The sequence below is a fragment of the Emydura macquarii genome, unplaced genomic scaffold (genome assembly GCF_026122565.2).
Source record: "Emydura macquarii macquarii isolate MOO-44397 ecotype Brisbane River unplaced genomic scaffold, CSIRO-AGI_Emac_v2 contig_2897, whole genome shotgun sequence".
In the NCBI taxonomy this organism is placed as follows: Eukaryota; Metazoa; Chordata; order Testudines; family Chelidae; genus Emydura; species Emydura macquarii.
In genome coordinates, this window is record NW_027133034.1 from 29,227,917 (window position 1) to 29,251,289 (window position 23,373).

The following is a 23,373-nucleotide window of genomic DNA, read 5'->3' on the forward strand; positions in this document are numbered from 1 at the left end:
TCAGAGGAATGAAGTTCTGGAACAGCCTTCCAAGAGGAGCAGTGGGGCTAAAAAGCCTAGCTGGCTTCAAGACTGCGCTTGATAAGTTTATGCAGGAGATGGTATGATGGGACAGCCTAATTTGGCAATTAACTGATTTTTGACTACTAGCACTAAACTGGAAGAGACTCCGGGGATTTTTCTCCTTCCTGTGTAGCACGGGGCACAGGTCACTTGCTTGTGGATTCTCTGTACCTTGAGGTCTTTAAATCATTATTTGCGGACTTCAATAACTCTGTCATAGGTTAGGGGTCTGTTACATGAGTGGGTAGGTGAGGTTCTGTGGTCTACATTGTGCAGGAGGTTAGACTAGATGATCATATCGGTCCCTTCTGACATAAAAGTCTGAGTCTAAGTCACGGAATCCGTGATTTCCACGACCTCTATGACAAACTCACAGCCTTACTTATCAACCATAAAGTTCACACTTTTATACATTTTTATAGTGGGGCAACTGAGTCAAACATTTATAGCTCTGAAGACAGATGAAACACTACCTAGCAAATGTCACTAACTGATCATAATAATTCAGTGTCATTGTAAATTAGATACTTTAGGCAGGTACTATTTCTGAAACTTTGAGGAGAGATACAGAAAACCTTCCTAATTATGTCAAGGTCCATTATTTTGTTTTGGAGGTGTTTGGGCACTTACATATGATAGCTGAAATTTATGAAGGAGTTTAGGCAATTTTGAAACATCTTCTATTAATTTTAATAGGCATGTCTAAATACCCTAAAATGCTTGGAAATTCTCAGTCGTTGCTTAACCATTTCAGAAAACAAATTTCAGTGATGTAAGGTGCATTATAAAATGGCACAATAATTAGACAATGTGCTGCCACGTCCAATAAAAATGAGCTTTTAAGTATTTTTGTTCTCTTTCTCCATTTATGTAAGCAAATATTACTAGGAGAGGAGTAAAACCAGTTGTGTCACTAGAAGTTCTGGTGTGACAATAAATGGATTCCCAACATTTCTTTCTTCATGTTCCCAACAGACTTCTTCAAGTAGACAAATCTTTGCATGCTATGCTTCTCCATGAAGACAACACCATGAAGATAATTCCATGAAGACAACACAAATTTATAAAATTAGTTAAGCAAGTTGAGCAGTATGGCTGGATATGAGCTGTGGCTGTCAGATTACTATAGGACAGAAACAATTAATCCAATAAATATAATTTACATTTAAAAGTCCAAACACTATGATAAAGAAATTGAAAGAAAAGTAAGGAATAAAATATGTTCTCTGCACTCCCCCAAAAACTACACTTCTGTCTTACTGAGCTACAAAAAAGATAATGCCCACAGGGAAGAAGTGGTGATGGAATTGATCTGGAAAATTCTCAAGTACTACAATTCTCACTTCCTCAACGATTACTTACTTACTTTTTATTATTTCTACAGTATAGTAGCCGAAGGCTCCAGTCAGGATTTCAGACCTATTAAGTGCTGTGTGCAGCTGAGGGGGATGTAGGGAGGCACAAAGGAACCATTTACACTTCTTGTTCATGGGGCTGGTTCTACAATGGCCTGGTCTGCAACATAGTTAGATCCAGTCTCAAGGTCACTCTAATCTACAATAGCTGCACAGTGCCAGAGAATACCAGCGCAACAGGATGCCCTAGCCACACCACTGCTACATTCGTCCCCACAAACGCCCCCTGTGCTGGGTGTTGAGTGGTATAGGAGCCACGGCTGCAGCCCTACACCATAAGAGGATTTCCCAATGCTGAGGAAATCCTCTACCAGAAAGATCTATTGGGTTTAAGTTTGCCTTTGGTGAGTGACTCTTGCAAGACTCAAGAATAGATCATTTGTCCTTAAAATCCAGGGAATGCTGCAAACAGAAGGCAATTCCTAGACCAGCGGTGTACTAAGCATAAAAAATTATGAAAGCATTAGAAAGCCAATGCAAGGCCCAAAATGAACAAAAATTAGCAAGAAAATAAAATGACATGTAATTGCAATTTTAAAACCTCTTACCTTGAACTTTATAGAGTCGCACTGTGTGTGTCAAATGATGGAAAAAACAAGTAACTTCTGAGAAAATCCTCCCATGAGTAACTCTTATGGTAGGTGGATCCGTGAAAACATAAGGCTGCAAAAACACAAAACCAAAGTTAATAGAACTGTATAAATTTTTTTATAACTGTATAAAAATGTTTGCTTTCTCTAATAGCTGCATAAAAACCAACATAACAGTTATTAAATAGTTTTAAATCCTCATTTAAAACCCTCCAAAATTAACTTTTCATATGCAGTAGACGAGTATATGTCTAGTAATCTGATCACAAAACTGGAAGCTGGGAATTCATGATTTCTAATCCCAGTTTTGACACTGACTGTCTTTAAAGTCTTGGGTTATTTTCTTAACCCTACTTTGGCTTAAAATGAAGATAATCTCCATTACATACCTCATAGGTATGTTGTGACAATTAATGAGTTAATATTTGGAAAGCACTTTGGAGATGAGAACAACATGAACGTTAAGTAACATTACTGTGATTACATATATTTTAGCTTCCATTTTCTCTCTCACAAAATTATTCTTGCCAGGTGCTACTTACACAGTTAGGTCTTCATACTCAAAGCCCAAGTCACTGTTAGACGATTTTATTTATTTTTAACAGTTGATTTCAACACAGTTTCTGTTTACATTTAATGTACCAAATGTATATATGGATTGAGAAAACTAGGAAGTATGAACACAGCTGAAAGTATAGGAAGAATTTTTGGTTTGTTTGGCCCAACTAGTGCTTAATTTGTAATGAAAGAGGTGCCGGGGCTCAAGCAATTTTTTTTACTTTCATAACCGACATGGCAAGCCCAGAGGTGCCAAGGCTATGAACTGCCAAGCCTACAGCTTGGGACTCAGTCCTGGCAAGCCCTGACACAAATTAAGCACTGGAGCCAAGCACTAATGGAGTGGCATATAGTTGCTCCATAATTAACTCTGCAGCAGATTTTCTGTTTAAAGTATGATGCTGGTCCCACTGTAAAATCCACAAAATAGTCAAATATACCTGAAAATTAGTAGGTCATTTATGGGAGCTAAAATAGAACGTTTCTAAAAAATCTGAAGTCAATTGGACAAGGAGTTCCTGATTTAAGATATCCAAAAAAGAAAGGGAATTCCTGAAGTTTTCTAGTACTTTTTTGCCAATTTACACCAAAAAAAGAAATACCACATCGGTCTGCACTAGCTTAAATTCAGTGCAGTTGCTTTTGAAAAAATACAATGGAACAGTAATATGCTGAGAGCCACTACAGCGTAGACTTAGTTGAACCATTAGCTGCACTCCTCACAAAGCTTCAATACTAGCTCAGCCTTGCCGCATCCCATTCCCTCTAAACATTACAGGGGATCAGGAGGAGACAGAGGGACAAATGGGTCCAGAAGCTGAAGCTATCTCATGAACACAGCTTCTTAAAACTGCCAACTCCTAGCCTGGGTTTGCTGAAACAGAGTGGGTTTGTCATACTGGGACTACTGGTAGAAAGGCTAAAGATAGGAGCCAAAGTCCAGGGGTCATTACTGAAGATTAGAGACACATTCCTATAAAACAGAGAGCTGAACGTTATTGTTTGAATGATCTCCTTGCCCTTTTAACCTCCTTGGGGACCATGTGGGAAGGAGTGCCACTTGCTCCCCATCATCCCTCCATTAATTACTTCTCTTCCCTCAAATACTTCCCCAGTCTCTAGTAATAGCCACTAGACTCCAGCCTCTGAGCTAGGCTTCCTGTATCTTACCTGGCAAACCAGAAGTGGTTCACCCCATGGAGCTGCTGTTGAAAGAAATAAACTGTGATAATCGTTCATAACAGCTTTTCACCTAGCAACTCTCCTCCTTCTGACTGCCCAGCTCAAATACCCTCCGAGTCGTTTGGGGGTGGTCAGCAGAAGGGAAGAGCTTGTGTATAAAAGGCTATTAGTAGTAGCAGATCTCCAAACTCATTGATCTCTAGCTGTGACTGTAGCTGACGAATATCTGTACTTTGCTCACTAAGATTTTCTGTGCTGGGCGCTCAAGGAATTTGCCTAAGAAATAAAAGGATGACAGTAGGGCTCTTGAGACAGATTAAGGGACAAGTCCTCTCTCCATCCTCTTGGAAGCACAAAATGGAGGCAACTTGCCCCTGAGGCTGCTACAGGAGTTGATTTCAGCCCCTCTACTCAGACAGCTTTTTCCTATTGGTGAACCATCTCTAGATTGTCATGAGGGAAAATAAGCCTGATGAGTCAAACGACTACTTTCTGAAGTTGAAACAGAACATAATATTGGATATTGAGAACTCACAGCAGAGTTAGATGGTACAAAGCCTTTTTTGTGTGTCTTTTTGCCACCCAACTCCGCCATGAGCTCTCGCAACCAAATATTACGGTGTTTCAACTTCAAAAAATAGTCCTTTGGCATATCAGATATTCCCCCTTCTACCTATGGCAGGAACAGAGCAGTTCAAAATGAGCAATCCATCCGCTTTGTCAGGACATTAACACAAAAGGCTCTCTTCATGATGCACAAATTGGATGACAGGCTGCTGCAAAGACACTGGTCTACCGTCAATCAGTTCACAAAACATCACAAATGTCAAATATATCTAGATGCTGTTACTCTAAATTAGACCTAGGCAGGTGAAGAGATAGTTAAACAGTTTGCGTGTGAGGCAAGTAAAGGAGTCCGTAGGGTCTGTTTGCACTGCATTAAAAGCTTTTCCCACTTGGACTTGCATGTCTTCTGCTAAATGACTTCTGAGGTGCCAGATACACATGCAAATGGATGTCTATGTCAGAAGGCAAACTCTTTGGAAGAAGACTCCCATATTGCGATGAAGCAAGTATTGTGGTTCTTAGTAATGATCTGAGGTCAGAGTCCACAGCATGAATTATACTGCCTGTGGCCATCTGCAACAGAGTAAAGAACCATACATACCTAGAGCAATAAGAGCTACTGTGTTCAAACCATTGTCTCTTCTGAAATTTGGTAGTACATTTACAACAGAGTTTATATAAAACCATGTAACAGCCTCTGATAGAGTTCCCTTGTACTATGATCTTTTTGGTACAATGATGAGAAGAAGAGATTATTGTTCTTGTGATTTATGAAGAGATCCATGGCTGGTATCCTGTACTAGAGGAAAATCTGATCTGCCAACTTCTAATTCAGAGACGATTTGTGAAGATCTGTTTCAGATCGGCCCTATCTGTGACTGTGTTCTCTTTCCCTGCCACATATATGGTGACAAGGCTCATCTTGTATGACAAATAATACTTCCACATCTGCACTGTTTCCCCAAAAAGGGAGCACTACCTGGTGTCTCCATCCATGTTTATGTAAAACATGGTGGTCTCGCTGTGCAGTATAAATAGGACAATTTTTTGGGATATCGAGTCTCCTATGGTCCTTAGTACATACCAGGGACAACCTCATCTTCAGAACACTGAGGTAAAAATGCTATTGCTAGTGAGACCAAAGTCTCACAGATGCCTTCAGCAAAGCAGATCAACAAGCTTCCATACTTGGGAAAAGATTCTTCCATTGTCTCACTTGCAAAGGTTGCCCAAACCTGATGCCAAACCAGGTTTACATTCTCTCAGACTAACTTCTTCAAACATCCAGGGTGGAAGCCTTGCTCTATAGCTCTATCTGTCTTTTGGCTCATAGTTCACAATGTGAAGTATAGCAGTCATGAACTGGTAAACCTTTTGCTCAATTGATTACCAGCACCACAGGTCAATTTTTGGGGAGGCAGCACCATGATTGTGTTTAGTCTTTCCTCAAGTTCTGGCTCTGTCTCTCCTCCCCCACAAGCTCCCATGGGGAGATGAGAGACCATATGTCCTTGGAGAGAATGTATTTTTCCTCACTGCCTTGAAGATTGGGATAGCCATGTGAGGTTTCTGCCACATTTTCTTCTACATCTGGTTCACAGTGGAATGCAAGGATATGGCATCTCTATCTGACAGAGTAACCTGGGCCAGGAACCCATCTGTTGTAGATCCTGTAAAGTCCTGGACTAATTTTCTTTCAAAATCAGGAGTCCTTGGTACTCCTTAAAGAAATATCTGGCATCAGAAGAGTTGACTGTCAAAGAAGGAAATTAAGTTGGTTTGGCATGATTTTTCTTGACAAACCCATGTTGGCTATTACTTTTGGCTCTATTATCCTCTAGTTGCTACCAAACTGATTTTCAATAATTTGGTCCAGTATCTTTCCAGGTATCAAAGTTAGGCTGATTGATCTAAAATTCCCTCGGGCCTCTTTGTTCCACCTTTTAAAGAGAGGTAGTATGCTTGCCCTTCTCCAGTCCTCTGGAACCCTTCCTCCAGGAATTCTCAATGATAATTGCTAATGGTTCCGAGATTGCTTCAGCTAGTTCCTTAAGTAATCTAGGATATATTTCATCAAGCCTTGTCAACTTGACTACATCTATCTTACCTAAATATTCTTTAACTTGTTCTTTCCCTATTTTGGCTTACATTATTACTCTGTTAATGTTAATTATGGGGTCACAAGTTACCTTTTTAGAGACTACTGAAGGAAAATAGTCTTTAAACACCACTGCCTCCTTTTTGTCATGTTATTAGCTCTCCTTCCCTCCCAATTGGAGAGCCTACATTTTCCTTCATCTTTTTCTTGCTCCGAATATATTTTAAAAACTTTTTCTTATTACCTCCTTTGCTCAATGTAACTCATTTTATGCCTTAGCCTATCTGATTTTGTCCCTACATACTTGTGCTATTCTAATGGACAGATTGCTGAGAATCAGTACAAGTTTCCACTGGGCTCTTAAGAATACTGAGATCTGTAGTTACGTCAATCTGACTGATGAATTGTTTAGAGCTCAATGATGGTTTTACCAGGAGCCTTATGTACAAGGCAGCATGTTGATTCACTGCCCCAGGAAACTGACTATGACTCGGTCACAGTCTGCCTTTCAGCTTCTCCCTCCATTCTTCTGTAGTGGTAGTGGAATGGAAATGGGACGTATCCTATACAAGCCCTACACTTGCCCTACGCATTCCCGAAGCTAAAATGGTAAGAAGCAGCAGACTACAAAAGTTGCTCCACCCATAGTATGGCTGGCCAGCACAAGGGACAAGCAGACATGTTATATGCTCTTTCTTCCTTGGGCAAACACACAGGAAAGGCTTCAATCTGAACTTACATGAGCAATTAAAGTTCTTCCAAGGGAAAACTAGGGCTGGAAGAATGAATAGAAATATTAAACTGCATGTTGTTATTTACCTTTATAAAACTGTTTTCTACACCATCATTCAAGTTTATAGCATTTCTCTGGAAAAAACATTTTTGTATTCTAAAAATATTTCACTAATGTGAATATACATGGTGGCAAGCACAGATTACACTGAGTGTTTTTGAATTTCCAAGGAAGTTGAAAATAAACACAAGAGTTAATTGAAAATGAGTATGTGATTTTAAAAAAAATCGTTGAACTAAAAATAAGACCTGTTTGTAGTAGATGATGGCTGAATTAGACAGTCACTTACTTTTTGTTTATCATTATCATTTAAACTGCAGTAGCGCTGAACATCTTAATCAAATTGGGCCCCATCATGCTAGGCACTGTATAAACACATCCTAAACAGCCCATCCCACAAAGCGCTCACAATTTAAATAGTTCAGCAAATTCACTATGTTATTTCATGTATAAATTTAGTATATACAATCTCAGACTCCAGAGAGAAAAGAGAAACAGGGAGAAAGGAAAGGTTGGAAAAATGAATGAATGTCTGCAATACACTTTTATCATAAGACATGACAATGAGGTCTTGATCACCTGTGATCATTGAAGATCCCATGGCACTTTCTGCCAGGGTTGTCAGTGTCCTATTAAAATTCCAATGCAGGTAATTTTAATGTAATGCCTCACCACAGAAGTAGCTATATTTCAGTGTTGGGTCAACCAATTCTTCTATACACTGGTTTGCCAAATGTTTTGGGATCTTTCAGGATGAAAGCCTCTGCTATAAATACAATATGAGCACTATTACCTTGGCCTCTCCATCTGGTAAGAAGAGATAAGCCCCGCTCTTATCTCTGTTACTTGTGGTTCCATACCAAGCAAATTCCACCTTTACTTGATGATTTTTTCCATCTTCTTTTGTGCTAATTTTCTAAAGAGAAATAATCACAATTTGAGAGGGTGACATTTAGATTTTATGCATCAGAATTTTTAATGCATCAGTACTGTTATGAATAACAAATACAATATTTCAAATTATGAGCCAACATACCTTCAGGAGCCCTGAGATCCCAGAAAACCATAGTTTCATATAGGAGTTCTCTAAAGTAATGTCATCCGCAGAATTTTGCATTTCCTTTATCTTGAAAACCTTATTTGGGTTCACCTGCACATTATTTCTTCCACTAACATATATGTTATAATCAGCCAAGACCATTTCTGAACTCAGAACCTCCAAAAGCTGGTAAACTCCCAGACCCAAAGGTGGTAGATGCACCATGAAAGAGATCTGTTAGAGCAACAAGAAAATAACAGATATTAAAAATGTACTGTTATCATTACAATGAAAATTTTGAATATTCTGCCCCAAATTCATGTCTGTTGTAATTCTATTCATCTCAACAGTTACACTTGCACTGACTTTTGCCCAATCCCCAACAACACAATATTAATTAGATTATTAAAAATGATATTTCAAATTAATAACTCACATGTTCTAATATTTCAACAAACAAAAATGTTGCTGCAATCTTTCAGAAGGGCATGAACATTGGTTACTAAGCTGAACAACAGTTACAGTTTTGATCTGTAGCTATAGAAATATGATCTGTAATCTGGAATTGAGCATACTGCCACACGTCAAGGAGATGCGCATTCCATTGGTGCCAAGCATCTGAAATATTCTAGAAAGCAGAGACTGTTGGAGCACATCAATAACATACCATTATGGATGTGAACAGGAGGATATAATGAAACTGGGTCCCCAATTGCCCTTGATTCTTTTCTGCTGACATAGAACCCATAAAAATGTCTTCAAAGCGGAGAAATAGAGTGTGTGGATCTCCAGAAACAATATGCCCAGAACTCCAGATACTGGTGTGTAAATCTTCCTTTCTCCTTCTAGAAGAGCCTCTGCATAGACCCACGTGAAAGATTTATTAGTGGTAATTAGCCCTTTGGAGGAAGGCTGAAAAGAACATACATTGTAGAAATGCGATTCTGAAACGCTTCCAGAATAAAAAACTAATGCTAAATAAACATATGGGAACAGAGCTCCATGTAACACTGATTTTTTAAATCAATGATAAATCTCAGTGAGACGGTCATAGTAAAATGGAACTATTGGTGCATGAAGATTGAGAAGAACCTCTATGATGCAGTACGGTTTGAAATTTCCCAGAAGTATCAGAGAGAAACAAAAGCAGGCCTTGGCTCCAAGGTAAGTATCAGGCTTCAGTACAGAGAAATGGAGACTACATCAGCCTCCAGACCCAGAGGTCTAGGGATCCAAGACCGAACAGCTCAAGTTTTTGGATCTGAAGGTCCACTTCACTCAAATGTCATCTCTCATCCTCTTCTGACAATGCTTTTGTAGTCAAATACCCACTCCTCTTAGTCAATAGAGTGGAGGAAATTATGCTTTTTCTTCCACTTCAGGACAGCAGATAGTGGATCTGACCGTACCTGCATTTCACCTCCACATTATTCTTTGAAGTCCATATTGTCCACAGCTTTCTCTATCTGAGATGAAGATCAGACAAAATAGCCACACTGGAACTCAAATTTTCAATTTTGCTTTTTGCCACTAGATATCATTACCACTATATTTGTGGCATTCCTTAAACTTCCTTACACTAAGAAATACTGTGATAATGTAGTTCATTTACAAAGGAAATTGAAATTATTTTAAATAACTTTTTATTTACAGAGTTTTTAACAAAACAAAATAATCCTAATTCTGAAATATAGTATATATGAATCAAAATCAACACATCTAACAAGAACACAACAATCCAAACTAATGTGTTAAAATCCTCTAGCATACAAATTTTAGCCTTTCAGTTTAACATTCTTGTACGTATGAACTGTCCTTATTTTTTAGGATTCTGCTGTAGCTGCATATTGCATATGCTCTGCCAATGTGAGACCTAAGAACGTAATGACTACTATCAACATTTCTTTCAATAACGAAGTATTTAAAAAAATATTTGGTCTACTTTTTAGTATATTTGTACACTAATATATTATTATATTACTATACTAGTACTATTAGTATATTTCTTTGTCTGCCCTATTAGGTATGAAGTTGCTGTGTTGACTTCTCCATCACAATTATTTACCCTACCCCCATTTTTTTTAAAACCACCAAGGAGTAAGGGAAGAGTTTCTCTCTCTTCTGAGCTTCTCATAACAGGAGATATTAAGGCTATATACTCCTTGTATTCATTAAAATGGTAAACCAAGAAAGATTAACAATGGATTCTTAAAATGTACTTTATGTTACTTTTAGAACACTTTTTTTAAAAAACATTAGTTCAATAGTTTTGTGATATTCACATTCACACAAAGTGTAAATGTTTACTTCTTGCAACATTCCTCCAACAGTGAGCACTGCATATTTTGGAAAAAACATTTTGCTTGTTGGAATGATACTATTTATATAAAAACTGAAAATGGCAATTCAAAGTAACCACCACTGTAAACTTTTTTTTTTTTTTTTTTTTTAAAGAAGTCTTCATATCTGAGCTTCTCACTCAATAAGAAAGAGAAGCTATTTCTTTCGGTTGAGTCCTTAATACTTCTTGTATAAGGAGGAGTTCAAGTCTATTTTTAATAGAACTAGTTTCCCTTAAGCAAAATACATTTAATAGTGAGGCCTGATACACTGCACACTAAAAAACCTAATCTTCCAAGGGATGGCAATTTTCATTCCACTTCTCTGTGAAGCTTTGAGAGTCTAAGATTTAAATCTGTGATATTGTCATTATTTTGGGGTAAAAGAAAAATCCTTGTATATGTAAGGTTGTTTATTAAAAAGGGAAAAGTTAAAAAAAACCATTACTTGAAACACTTCAAAATTGGTCTCATGGCTCTATTTGTACCCAAAGCATCCAATTCAAGTACATACATCCCCTAAAAAATGCAGCGAAATGGTCACAATATCCCTGTGATGTCTAATTGCCATTTAAATTAATGGGGATAAAGAGAAGTATCTAACGTACACAGCAGCTAGTATTCAAACAATTTTCAACAAATTTAAAACAAGTATTTCAACATAATTTTCTGACTCAAAAACAGATAAACAGAAATGTAAACAGGATACACAGATCAATGTACCTGTAGAAAAGTTAGGGAAAAAAATTCTATTTTAAACACATGCACTCCAAATTTCAACCCAAATCAATTTTAAATGATACCAAATAATAAATTCCTCAACATGAGGCTCACTACTGAAACACTTAATTCAGTATTAAATTTTGGTAATATGATTACTAATGAAATTTAGAAACATTTTCAGTTTGTGCTATTTCTTAGACCTAAATGAAAACAGAAATAATTTAATTATTCCTTCTCTCTCTCACACACAGAACCTTCTTTATAAAATTGATACAAGATTCATACATTTGAAGTTTAGTTTTCTTTATTTTGTTTTCTCCTTTAATGTGAAGCTACAGTACATATCTAAGTGCAAATCGATATAACTTATGCTTTTTATTTCAAGTGACATACCTGATATGCTTCATGTGATACAGTAGTAGTTTCATCCCAGACTCCACTAATTTGAACCATAACAGATTTTCCCGAAGGAGATAATACTTTAACTTTAGGTGAATTCACATAGATTGAAACCACTGAGAACCGCTCCTGTTCTGTAGGATTATAAATCAAAAGGTACCTGCAAAAATATTTTTGACATATTATCTTTACGAAACTTGTTTTTTCATTTCAAGTTTTGTGTTATTTTACATTAATTATACAAATGGAACAATTTAAAACTATTATAAATATGTACAATGAAAATATATGAAAACTGTAAAAACTGAAAAAAACAAAGGACACCATTCTTAATGCTACTATTTCTCACATACTTTAGACAGAAAGAGGCATTTTATCTTACTTACAAAAATTCTGTATGCTTAGCAAATGCGATGCTTGGGAATTTTCTTTAGCCATTACAAATACAGTCTGTCACTAAGGATAATCTTTGCATTAAATGTCTTTCAAAATACTGAATAAATGCACACTAAGAGTAAAAGTTTGCTCACTATACAATTTTGCATTAAGTTTATTTATAAATTATGTAAAACGAGACAATAGCTTCCTATTGGGTTCTGTGCACATAGCAAAAGAATCAAAAGGCAAATGGTAAAGATTTTAAAATATTTTATTAAGAATAGTTAGGGCCTCTGTTTTTGAAGTACCCACTGCTGAGGTTGAAAGTTTTGAGAAAAAAAGGTGATATGAAAAATAATAGCCTTTAAAACATACTGAAATCTGGTTATACCTAGATTTGATATACATTTTTTTCCAAGTGTCTGAGTTCTCTTTCCTAAAAGCAAACACCACAGAAGTTTCAAAAGCATGAAACCCAGAAGACATTCCCTAAAAGATAGTGTCAGCACACATTGGAAAAATCTATTTGTTTTCTTGGAGACATCCATTCCTACTATCATGTCTGCTGTTCCACTTTAACACAGTTTTGTCAGTCAATCAAATTTAACCTTTTTTAGTACTTTTACAAACTTATTAGTCAATGTAATTTATTTCTCCTACAAATAATTTTCACTTATTGTGAATTATTAGGCAAAACTCTACATAAGAAAAGAATGGTGCTAATATATTTGGATAAGCTAATATGTCATAGTATGGAATTCTCTAATACCTTTTCCAAGACAGCTTATGAAAGCATCCAATGGAACTTCCATACTTTATACTAATTCTTTTTAAATAAAGGTTTGATTTTGTTAGTGAAACAAATCTCAATTGCTCACACTGCAGTAAGTATTAACCCACATTTTTCTAATCTTATTTTATTTTCATCTTTTGGAGTAACACACAGTATAAGCAAAACAAATAAACAAAACATCTCCTCTGCCCTACTCTGCCTTCCTTCCCCCAAAAAAGCAGGAAACAGAGAGTAAAAAGATAATTATATCTGTTTTGAATATAAAGTATTCCTCATAAAAGTCCATTTGCTTTTAGCCTTTCACATTTCTCTACAATCATTATTTAAAAAGACACATGCATTTATAAGTACACAGAATACATAACAAAGGATCTCTATTGTGACAGTTTTATGCAAAGGGTTCACATGAATTTCTAAGGCACAACTAGTTTCAGGCAGTATGGAGTTGCACCACCTGGTGCTCCAGAGTGCTTCTCAGAGCTCATCAGCACACAGAAAGAGCAACCCTGCTGGTAAATTCCTTTCTGAGGAGCAACATGGTTTTATTACCTGGTTTGGTGCAGAGGGCAGGGTGGGTCCTAAACTTGTTTCTTCCCTGCCCTCTCTCATACTCCACAGAGGGCAGCAGTCCCTATATTCTCTTAAGTATAGGGACTACAATTCTGCCTGGCCCTTACATGGTCTGCAGAAATAATGGCAGAGGTTGCTTGCATGCATATATAGAGAGAGGGTGCATGTAATGAGTCAACTTATTGACCAAAGAAAGAGATAAACTCAAAAGGTCCCAATGAAGTATTTCTTCTCATTCATCAAGATGTGAGAAAAGTGTTCATATTTCACATATTCTTTCTATATGATGAACATACCCAACTCCTACCCTCACGGCTCTTCATGACTGAAACACCTTTAGATGAACTTTATTGGAAATTAGAAGTATGTGATAATATGAATGCAGTTTAAAGTATCAATACTCATTTATGTCTTCATTGAAACAAAGTGACATGTTCAACTATTGCAGGATAATACTGTACGGAATATTTCCAGGAACATTGCATATATTTGTAAAACATGTTTGTGTGTCTGAAATCTTTCCACATAATATATTTTTTATGAACAAGTGTAAAATACCATAAATTGGATTGATACATTTATTCACCAGAAAATACAGACCTGACAATTTACAAGTTGACAGGCTACTATTGCATGTTACAGTAGTATTTCCTTGCTATTTGGACACAGACAACATGGCATGTGAAATTAAGCATATGGAATACTAAAAATCTCCTAGTCATGATATAACCTCGTAACTCCTGATTTTTTCCTGTGTGTGTGTGTGTGTGTGTGTGTGTGTGTGGGGGGGGGGGGGGGGGGGGGGGGGGAAGAGAAGAAATGGGTTTACAGTTACAGAGGAAGATGAAGGTAGTAATGACTGCTGGGAGCAAGATTCTAAGACCAGGAGTTGGGTGACAACAAGGATTTGTGATAGGCTAGAAAGAAGATGAGGCAGAGAGGACAGCTGAGAAAAAGTGATGAACTAAAAAGGCAAGAAAGATGAGAAAAGGAGTGAGGGGGAGCACAGAGAAGAGCAGGAGGAACAGGGGAATCATAAATGGCCACTCGACAGCTAGTCAGTTTAGAACCTATGGCTTTGCTAACTAGTTTAGAAAAGGTACAGCTTCATACCAGACAACATGGAATATGCCACTTGTCAGCTGACAGTTGGGGAAAGATGAATTTAGGTGACAAAGTTGTAGATACCAGCTGAAGAAGTCCCACTGAATAAATAATTTCACCACTATGGGTATAGACCAACTTTTTTTCCAGACAGATGTTCCCAATGCAACATTGCTTTAAAAGGTTAAGAATTTAGTATTAGCTTATTAAAGACTGTTATATATTTCACATTTAGATTCTCCTTTTGGATGGAAAGGTGGGAAACTTAAATCACAAGAGGACAATTCACTGAGTGGAGGTACACTTAATTGGGGAAGAGTTAACTTAGTGGGAAAAAGATCTCACAAAAACACAATTATACCAGTATTTGTTGTATTTTTCTTGCACCTAGATGTCCACTCAATATTTTTTCAAATTCTACTTTAGGAGAACTGAAGAATTCATTCTCAGTATGTATGACATAATTAAGTTATACATATACTTCATCAGTGACTAATAATAATGCCATTCTATTTTAAAATGCCATTTAACTCCGATCCTCAACTAACACACCCACTACCATTAACTGAAAAAAAATTCTAGATTAATTGAGACATCACACTAACATAGGACTTACTTCACCTATAACATATCATCACACAGAATGACATCCACCAGTGTAGAATACAACTGCTGGGTATATCCTATCTACACCAAACATAGAGGTAGTTTGGCACCATCTAAAGGTCTCATAACCTGCATTTAAGGTAAAAATTTGTAATAACTACCTCAATTTCAGAGGCAGTTGGCAGTTATGCTACTGTCACCATTCAGAGCACTTCTTTGTCTCAGGGTAAACTGCTGGAAGTCATATCTTCCGTCAAAAAATTTAAATTTCTCTCCTGTTTCGATCGGCCAGTAAGACCCTGAAGAAAAAAATTTGTAGTCAGAACATTTTACCCCAGAAGCACCAGTGAGGCGTGGCCTAATCCACTGTTAATGAAGTGCTCTTAGAAACTCCTCTGCCAGAGCAAGACCGTGCACTGCTGCTTAAATCTCACCCTCGTTCATCGTGTTTGACTCTTCAATTACCAAAAAAAAAGGTTTGTGGAAAAAAGATCTTTTCTCTTATTATGAGTATGTATAATGCCTAGTAAATACAGGCCATGATCTTGGTCTGGCCATATTTCTATAATACAAATAAATAAATAAAATAAATAAATAAATGAAGTGGTCATCATTACAATGCTCACCAATGTTGTTTGCAAGTAATTGACATTACCACAATATTCCTTATACCAAGACTGGGAACTATCATGAATATTGTCATAACATTATTTATGGAAATGTAAAGTTGTAGAGATTCTAATGCGATCACTATAATTATTCATATATATAGTGAAAGTGCCAAAGTTATTTTAAGATAACTGACTTTTTGTCCAAATAATGCAATTTAACAATTGGTTAAACCAACTGTTAAATTAAAAACAATTAAAGAGGGAAAAATTACTTACCTTTAAATCTGCTTCTTTGAAGAGACCTTCATGCAGGATTCTCACTCATGTCTTGAGCTAGCAACATGAAGGCAGAACTAACCTAGCTCAGAGGTTTTTTGGCCTTTATGGGAAATTGTAGCAGCAGGCAACACAACAGATTTTCTGATACCCTGGCCAGTGTACGCCACCAGCTGCCTCTACAACCTTCCAGTCAATTCCCGATCCTGACATATAACTAATTGAAATGTCTCTTATATGAACAGAAGAAACGAAAATTTGTCAGGATAGAAACTACAATGTTCAACAGCACATCAATTCAAAAACATCCTCTAAATTGTAGCAGGGCTGACGAATGTGAATCCTGCATACCTTCAGAGAAGAAGAATTATACGCAAGCAATTCCCCCTTCTTATAAATTCTTAGTACACTCTTGAATTAAGTTCTTTAAGGAACACTGTAAAATAAATTAAAAAAAAACCCAATACAACATTGCAACAGGCAGTCATAAAAACATAGCTCAATACCCAACAGGTAACAAGATAACAAGAATCTATTTTTCTATACAAGGGGAAGAATGAGACCTCCAAACAAACATGACTCGAGCAAACAACACTTCTAGGATATATCCTAACAAAAAGAAACCTTTCAGAATTTTGGCCAGCTCAAGTAAGGATAATCTCAAAAAAGGGGTCAGGAAGAATGCAAGCACCCATTCCTTTGAAGCAGCTTTATGGAACAGAGAGAAATAAGAATCCACCATGGAGAGCAAATAGAAGAAATAATACCTTGAAAAAAAGTATGTAGTGAATGCTGTGTAATAAAACCATGTCTGAAACATTCTTGAGGCTTGCACTGGAAGCTGCTCTATCTCAGACAGTATGACCCAGTGCAACCCAACTGCTGGCTAGCCAAGTTATGGCAACAAGAGATACAAGCAAATAAATAGTCATTTAATCAACTGGTAACAATGGATACCAAAAAAACGCAAAACACAAAAGAGCAATTGAGTGTACCCTGACGTCTTCATTCATTTCAAATAAAGCCACAGGGACCATACTATGGCAAATTTGTGATGAACCACCTCACTGGGATAGGCAGGCACATATGGGAAGAATATTGACAAAATGATAGGCTCATTAAGGTGCTATTCCATCATCGTCTTGGAAAGGAATGTTGGATTATCTTGCAGATCCATCCTGCTCCTATAAAATATGCTCTGGGGGTGGGCTGGGCATGGGAATCAGTCATTAGGAGCCCAAAGCTCACTCACATTGGTAATTCATTACATCAGAAAATGGCCGTCCTATGAAAGACAATTAAGGTCACAGGATCTGATTTGTCTAAACGGAGCTTTCATCAGTTCTACCAAGGCTTCTGCAACATCTCACAACATGGGGCTTTTTAACAGGAAGATGTCAATAGTGTCAAGCCCCATATAAACCTGATGACAAAGGTCTTAAGACACACTATTTTCAACAAGTTAATAAGGTCAAAATAGCTACCAAATGTAATTGGATAACATCCATCTATGTTAGACTCCTGGAAGGGAAGAAATAAAGCAAAGCAGTGTATTTGTGGAGCAATTAAAGGGATCCACATGGGTTTGCTTCCAACACACTACAAACTTCTTCCACTTACAACTGTAAATTCTTCTGTTAGATGGTTTCTGAAAAACAAAGATGGACATAAGCCACCTGTTTAAATTCTGCCATATCTGTGGATCTCTACCACCAAGATGGCAGGGAAAGGGATCTCCAGTTGGGATGGATCCATTTTCCCTCTTTTCCAGAAAGGCTTAGATTTACTGCAGCATCTCTTCCTTAAATAAAAAACGTGTGACTGCATTTTTTGGGATATGGTGGAAGATGCAGGTTATTCTCCTTTAATCAGAGTTTTTCGAGATTGACTCTGCATATTCACACTCCAGGAAGGCAATGACCAGGAAAGTACATTTTAAGCAATGGAACTCTAACTACCAGTGCCTATTGGAGCACTCACAAGTCCCTCCCCTCAGCATTTCTGAACATTCTGAAGGTGAGGCTACAGAAGGGTCATGGGCTTCAGGTGCCTCAGCATCTTCTACCACGTCCTCAGGCCCTATACCGTAATCAGGACTTCAAGGAAGAGGGGAATGTGGGCAGAGAGTATGAATGTGCAAAATTAATCTCAATAAACTCAGATTGCAGTTAACTAAATTTAATTTCTTCTTCAAGTGTGCTCTGCATATTCTCACACCTGGAATAGTTTAGCTACCATCACTCCCACCAAGGAAGGAAAGACAGGGAGTCCTAATTAAGTTTGAAGAACCACCCTGACAAGTTTAGCATCCCATCTGGATGCTAGGTCTACAGACTAACATTTGGTAAGTGTGTGAATGGAATTCCATGTTGCTTCTCTACATATTTAATAAGTGGGATATGTCTGTGAAAAGCCAGATAAGTTGCTTTGACTCTAATAAAGTGGGATATAATCCCTTCATGGAGAGAAGAGATGCTGCTTTATAGTCTTCTTGGATACATAATCTAACCCACTTGAATATTGTTCACGTTATAACAGCCTGGCATTTTCTCCTTTCTGCATAAGAAACGAAAAGATTAGGAGATTATCTAACCTCTTCCAATTATGTTCAGCATAGGTAGCAGGCTAACACCCTTTTCAAACCTAGAGCATGTAGTCTCATGCACATGACTGGGCAATTTAGGAAAAATACAGCTAAACTGAACATATGATAAATATGGAGAACAGAAACCAACTCAGACACCAATTTTTGGATGAGAATGTAACATGTACTTTATCTTTATGAAAGAGTAAATGACACGTCAGGCATTAACACTTGTAATTCACTCACTCTTCTTGCTGATATGATAGCTATTATGGAACTATTTTAATGGATAAATGAAAATGAGAACTTCCCCCCCATTGACTCAAATGGATGTTTCATAAACTAAATGCAGACTATATTAAGTCCCAAGAAGGTGCAGAATCATTACTAGAGGACAGATATTATTAAACACTTCTAGAAATTTCTTAACCATATAGTAAGCAAATACCTACTTGTTATCACTAGCAGCATGATACTGGAATCCTGCCTGGGGAAGGTTTTTTTTTGTATAGAAAGGATGTTGTGACTGACTGTTATTGTCTTGGAAACAGCTGTTATGGCCATTTTCCTCATTAAGGACCTGCCACTCTAGCCAGAAGTGCATATTCAGACCATGTGACAGAAGTGAGAATAATACAGATCATCCTCATACACTAGCTTGAAAATTTATTTCTCATTATGGAATGGGATGTATTCTGGTTCAAAGTCTGATTGTGGAGCCAGTCTTGGTTCTGATCCTGATAAAGGTCTATTAGAATATAGTGGCCTCAAGAGCAGTGACATACATTTATTTAGAGATCCAGAAGAGGACTTTGGTGCAGGAAGCAGTGGAGAAACTTGTACATCTTCTACTCTCCTTTCATCTAAAGGAGAACTGCCAGCATGGAAATATGTAGTAGACAGATAAAGAAGTAATGCAGTAACATGGAAGGTATTGGGAAACTGAATCTTGTCGTTTCTCTCCCATCTGCTGCAACTCTTCAAAATCTTTTGATGGAACAGAGACCCGCAGTCAACATCAAACGCCATCAAAACTTGCTGTAAAGTCGGGTCTAATTCCTCATGCACACAGTTTTACACAACTCCTAATACTTCTACTGGGAAATACACCTAGCCAGATCATAAGCCACCTTTTGCAGTTCAATGGTGTATGCTTTTCATCCATGTAGGACTGAAAGTCCATATCGAGTAAATTAAAAGTTGCATAATAGTAAATCCATCTATCAAATTAAACCCCACAGGGTTCTGGGGCAGAGTAACATTTTGGCTAGACTCTCCTCTAGCCAAGGCTGTTTTTACTTGTTGTCATGAAGGGACTGGAAGAAATTCTCTACTGCCTTTGGAAATGTGATAAAACAGACCCAGCTGCCATAGGACTGTTACTTCCATGCAGGCAGTTTACTACGGTTCACTGACTAAGATGTAGGGTCATTAGCACTGACTTGACAAATGATGCTTCTGACGGCTCCTAGATCCTTAGCATCAAGACCAGTGATCATGCTGATACAGCCAACTCTCAGAGTCAGACATCAACATTAGGGAAAAGAGCATGACTCTTGCACCAAAAATTCTGACAGATCTTGATGAAGGATCGTCCAGCTATGTACTTGAGGGCAAGACTGTTGCTGAGGCAGCCTTAAAAACAAACCTGATGAATTTAACTAGGTCTGAGATCATATATGTCCCAGAAGTTCCCTGAGTCTGTGTCCAAGTCCTGTCTTGTGCTTCAACAATGGCACAGTGAAAGACAGCTGGCTCTCACTTCAAGCCAGCTGTTGAGATTTCTTCTCAAGAACCAGAGCTAATTTACCACCAACTTGAGGCAACATCAATGCCACTTCTTCAAGAGATCTGAGCCCATGATGCTGTCAATGTATACTGGTTTGAGGCAAACTAGGGGGTTGGATCTGTATCAACAGCAAGTTCTGGTGTTCAGTGAAAGAGCTTGATTTGGATTTTTGCTTCAGGGATTGATCCTTTGAAGCAATCTAAGTCTGATACTAAACAGACTTACTGAAGTCCCCCAGGAGAGTGTCCAGGAGGAATTTATAATTTCCCACAAAATGTGACTACTCAATGACATGTCCAGGAAGATCTGATCAATTACAATGCAACAGATGCAGTCATAATGCTCATCCCTGACTAACACTTTTCTGCCATAGGCACATTGCTTGAAGCTGCTGAGCTTCTTTCCTTAAGGTGCAAGAAGATAACCTAAAAAAGGAAAACATCACTGAAAGAAATGCAATCAAAGCTGACAACACATGCAGTCAAGAATCAAGAGTATGCACGAAAGCACCAAATAACCCTGTGCAGAAAAGAGCCAATAAAGTGGGAACACCAGAAAATGCACTGAAAGGCCAAGGTACATATTTTAGTGACTTATCTTATTTATTATATTTCATTATGAACCCAGTTTAATAGATCATAGAACAGCAGTTGCCCATGAGGGAGAAAATTATTCCATACCAAAAGGAGGGCTACGAGTCTAGAGAAATTTAACTTTTAAGATTTTGCAAATAATTACAGATTACATATATATCTGTTGTAGTTTTGGAAAACAACAACATCTTAATATGTACCTCCTGTTACACAGTGAACTAATGTGCTATTACTAGTTTATGAAATTTCTTATATAATCTCAACATATTATAACTGGGACAAGGTTAAACATCCTTATTAAGTGCTATATGCCACAGTATGTGATTGGTAGAAGCCAAATAAAGCAGTCAGCTTGCTGAGTGGCAGACGCTTACAGAGAAAATGTAGAGATAAGGAATTTTTACCTTTCTCAAATAGAAATGCATTGCACAGAATATCAATTTGTCCACTTGAGGCCAGAAACTAGAATTTCCTGGTGGAATTCCTTGCCCCTGGTACTCTAAAAAGACTAACATTTCTAGTCCAAAGACAAATGTATTAATAAGGATCTATCACAGATAATATTAACACTCAAATCAAATACTTATTATCAAATAAACAATTCTCAGTCATTTAAATCGCCGTGCTATCTATTCACATTTTGTCAGGTCATGGCTGAATTCCAACTACAATACAAAAAGTATATGTGGATTTTTTTTCCATTGCATTTCGAACCATATTGTACTCATGACGAAGATGTGTGGAAAGTTCTCACAATGTTCCAGAGGGGTAGCCATGTTAGTCTGTATACAGCAAAAACAACGAGAGTTCTGTAGCACTTTAAAGACTAACACATTTAATTTCAGCAGGCATAAGCTTTCGTGGGCTTCAGTCCACTTCCTCAAATGCAGTTGGTAGAAATAATACAGCAAATATTGGCAACATATATAGGAGGCAACATATACATATCCAAAGGCATAGACAACAATGGGATAGATGTTGGATATGTATATGTTGCCTCCTATATATGTTGCCAATATTTGCTGTATTATTTCTACCAACTGCATCTGAGGAAGTGGACTGAAGTCCACGAAAGCTTATGCCTACTGAAATTAAATGTGTTAGTCTTTAAAGTGCTACAGAACTCTCATTGTTTTTTCTAACAATGTGATTCTTAAAGAAAAATAGGTGAAGAAAATAAGCCTATATAGGAAAACTGAACTTTAAACCATGATTTTTAAGAGTACATAGCTTTACTCTGAAAGTGCTAGTCTAATGATTTACTCAGATTTTATTCATAAAAAATCCTGTTCAAAGTTGAATTGTTCATGGCTACTGAGTACCAAAATACAAAGAAGAGAAGTTAACCATCTGTCTGTGGAACAGAACAACTGCTTAGTTTTAAGAACGAGGGACCTTGTGTGCACGACTGAGTGTAAATGACTGTTTTCTATTATTTTGCTTCAAACCTGTCACTAGTTTTGTTCTCCACCCTCTCCAAAATTGGGGGGATTATTTAGAATTTTTGTAGGATGGCTGGTATACTTCATGACTAATAGAAGCTGATATCAACTTCTCTAATCAGTGGACTCAGGATGTCTAAAACTCCTAAAGTATTTTGAAGACTTTCCAGGCTGGAAGGGAAGGATCTTTGCTTTTATACACCGACCTAACCAAATCCCATTGGATGATGCCAGTGACTTCAAAATGGAGAGTACCCTGGTCTGATTCACCAACAAACTATTGAGGAGGAGAATTACAAAGAATAGGAACCAATCAGGCCATCATCTTCATAACCTTATGAAAAAGAAACCAACTGCTGACTTCAGCTTCCAGATGCCACCATGCTTTGGTCAAGAAGGCCTGTGCTTCCTCCACCCTCACAGCTGGACACCAAGGAGTAAGCATCCAGTAAGATGCGGCATCTAAGATATAAGCAAGTAACTCCTAGCCAACCAGCAAGCCTGTCAGCATTAAACAACTGAGCCAAGAAAACCACCAGCCAATCTTTTCAACCACATACCATCTTCTTGAAATTGAATAGCAAATGTAAAAGTTGCAACATCCTATCAAGTATCATCCTTTTTGTTTTTCAATTTTTATTAGTGGAAGGATATTTCTACTTCAGCATTCTAGGACTTTAAAAAAACATCGGCAGGTGACTGGTAGTGAAAATATGTGCACGCATGTGTGATGCACATGCATGCACACACCCCCACATCTACCTGCTGAAGGGATTTTTCTTTTTAAATATGCACATCTGATCTTTTAGATAGTGAGATTATTTAATGTAAGGCTGTTTTAGCTGTTTGAGAAGCTATTAA

At 37.4% G+C, this 23,373-nt stretch overlaps 1 protein-coding gene across 1 annotated transcript in view; it reads right to left on the minus strand.

Annotated features, from left to right (window-relative positions):
* Positions 1-23,373, minus strand: part of MAN2A1 (mannosidase alpha class 2A member 1) — a 216,892-nt gene that overhangs the window by 56,381 nt on the left and 137,138 nt on the right. The window contains exons 13-16 of the mRNA XM_067568482.1: positions 11,761-11,926; positions 8,303-8,539; positions 8,060-8,182; positions 2,027-2,141 (exon numbers count right to left, since the gene is read on the minus strand). Of these exons, the coding sequence (XP_067424583.1) occupies positions 2,027-2,141; positions 8,060-8,182; positions 8,303-8,539; positions 11,761-11,926 (641 nt within the window). The remainder of the gene's footprint in view (positions 1-2,026; positions 2,142-8,059; positions 8,183-8,302; positions 8,540-11,760; positions 11,927-23,373) is intronic.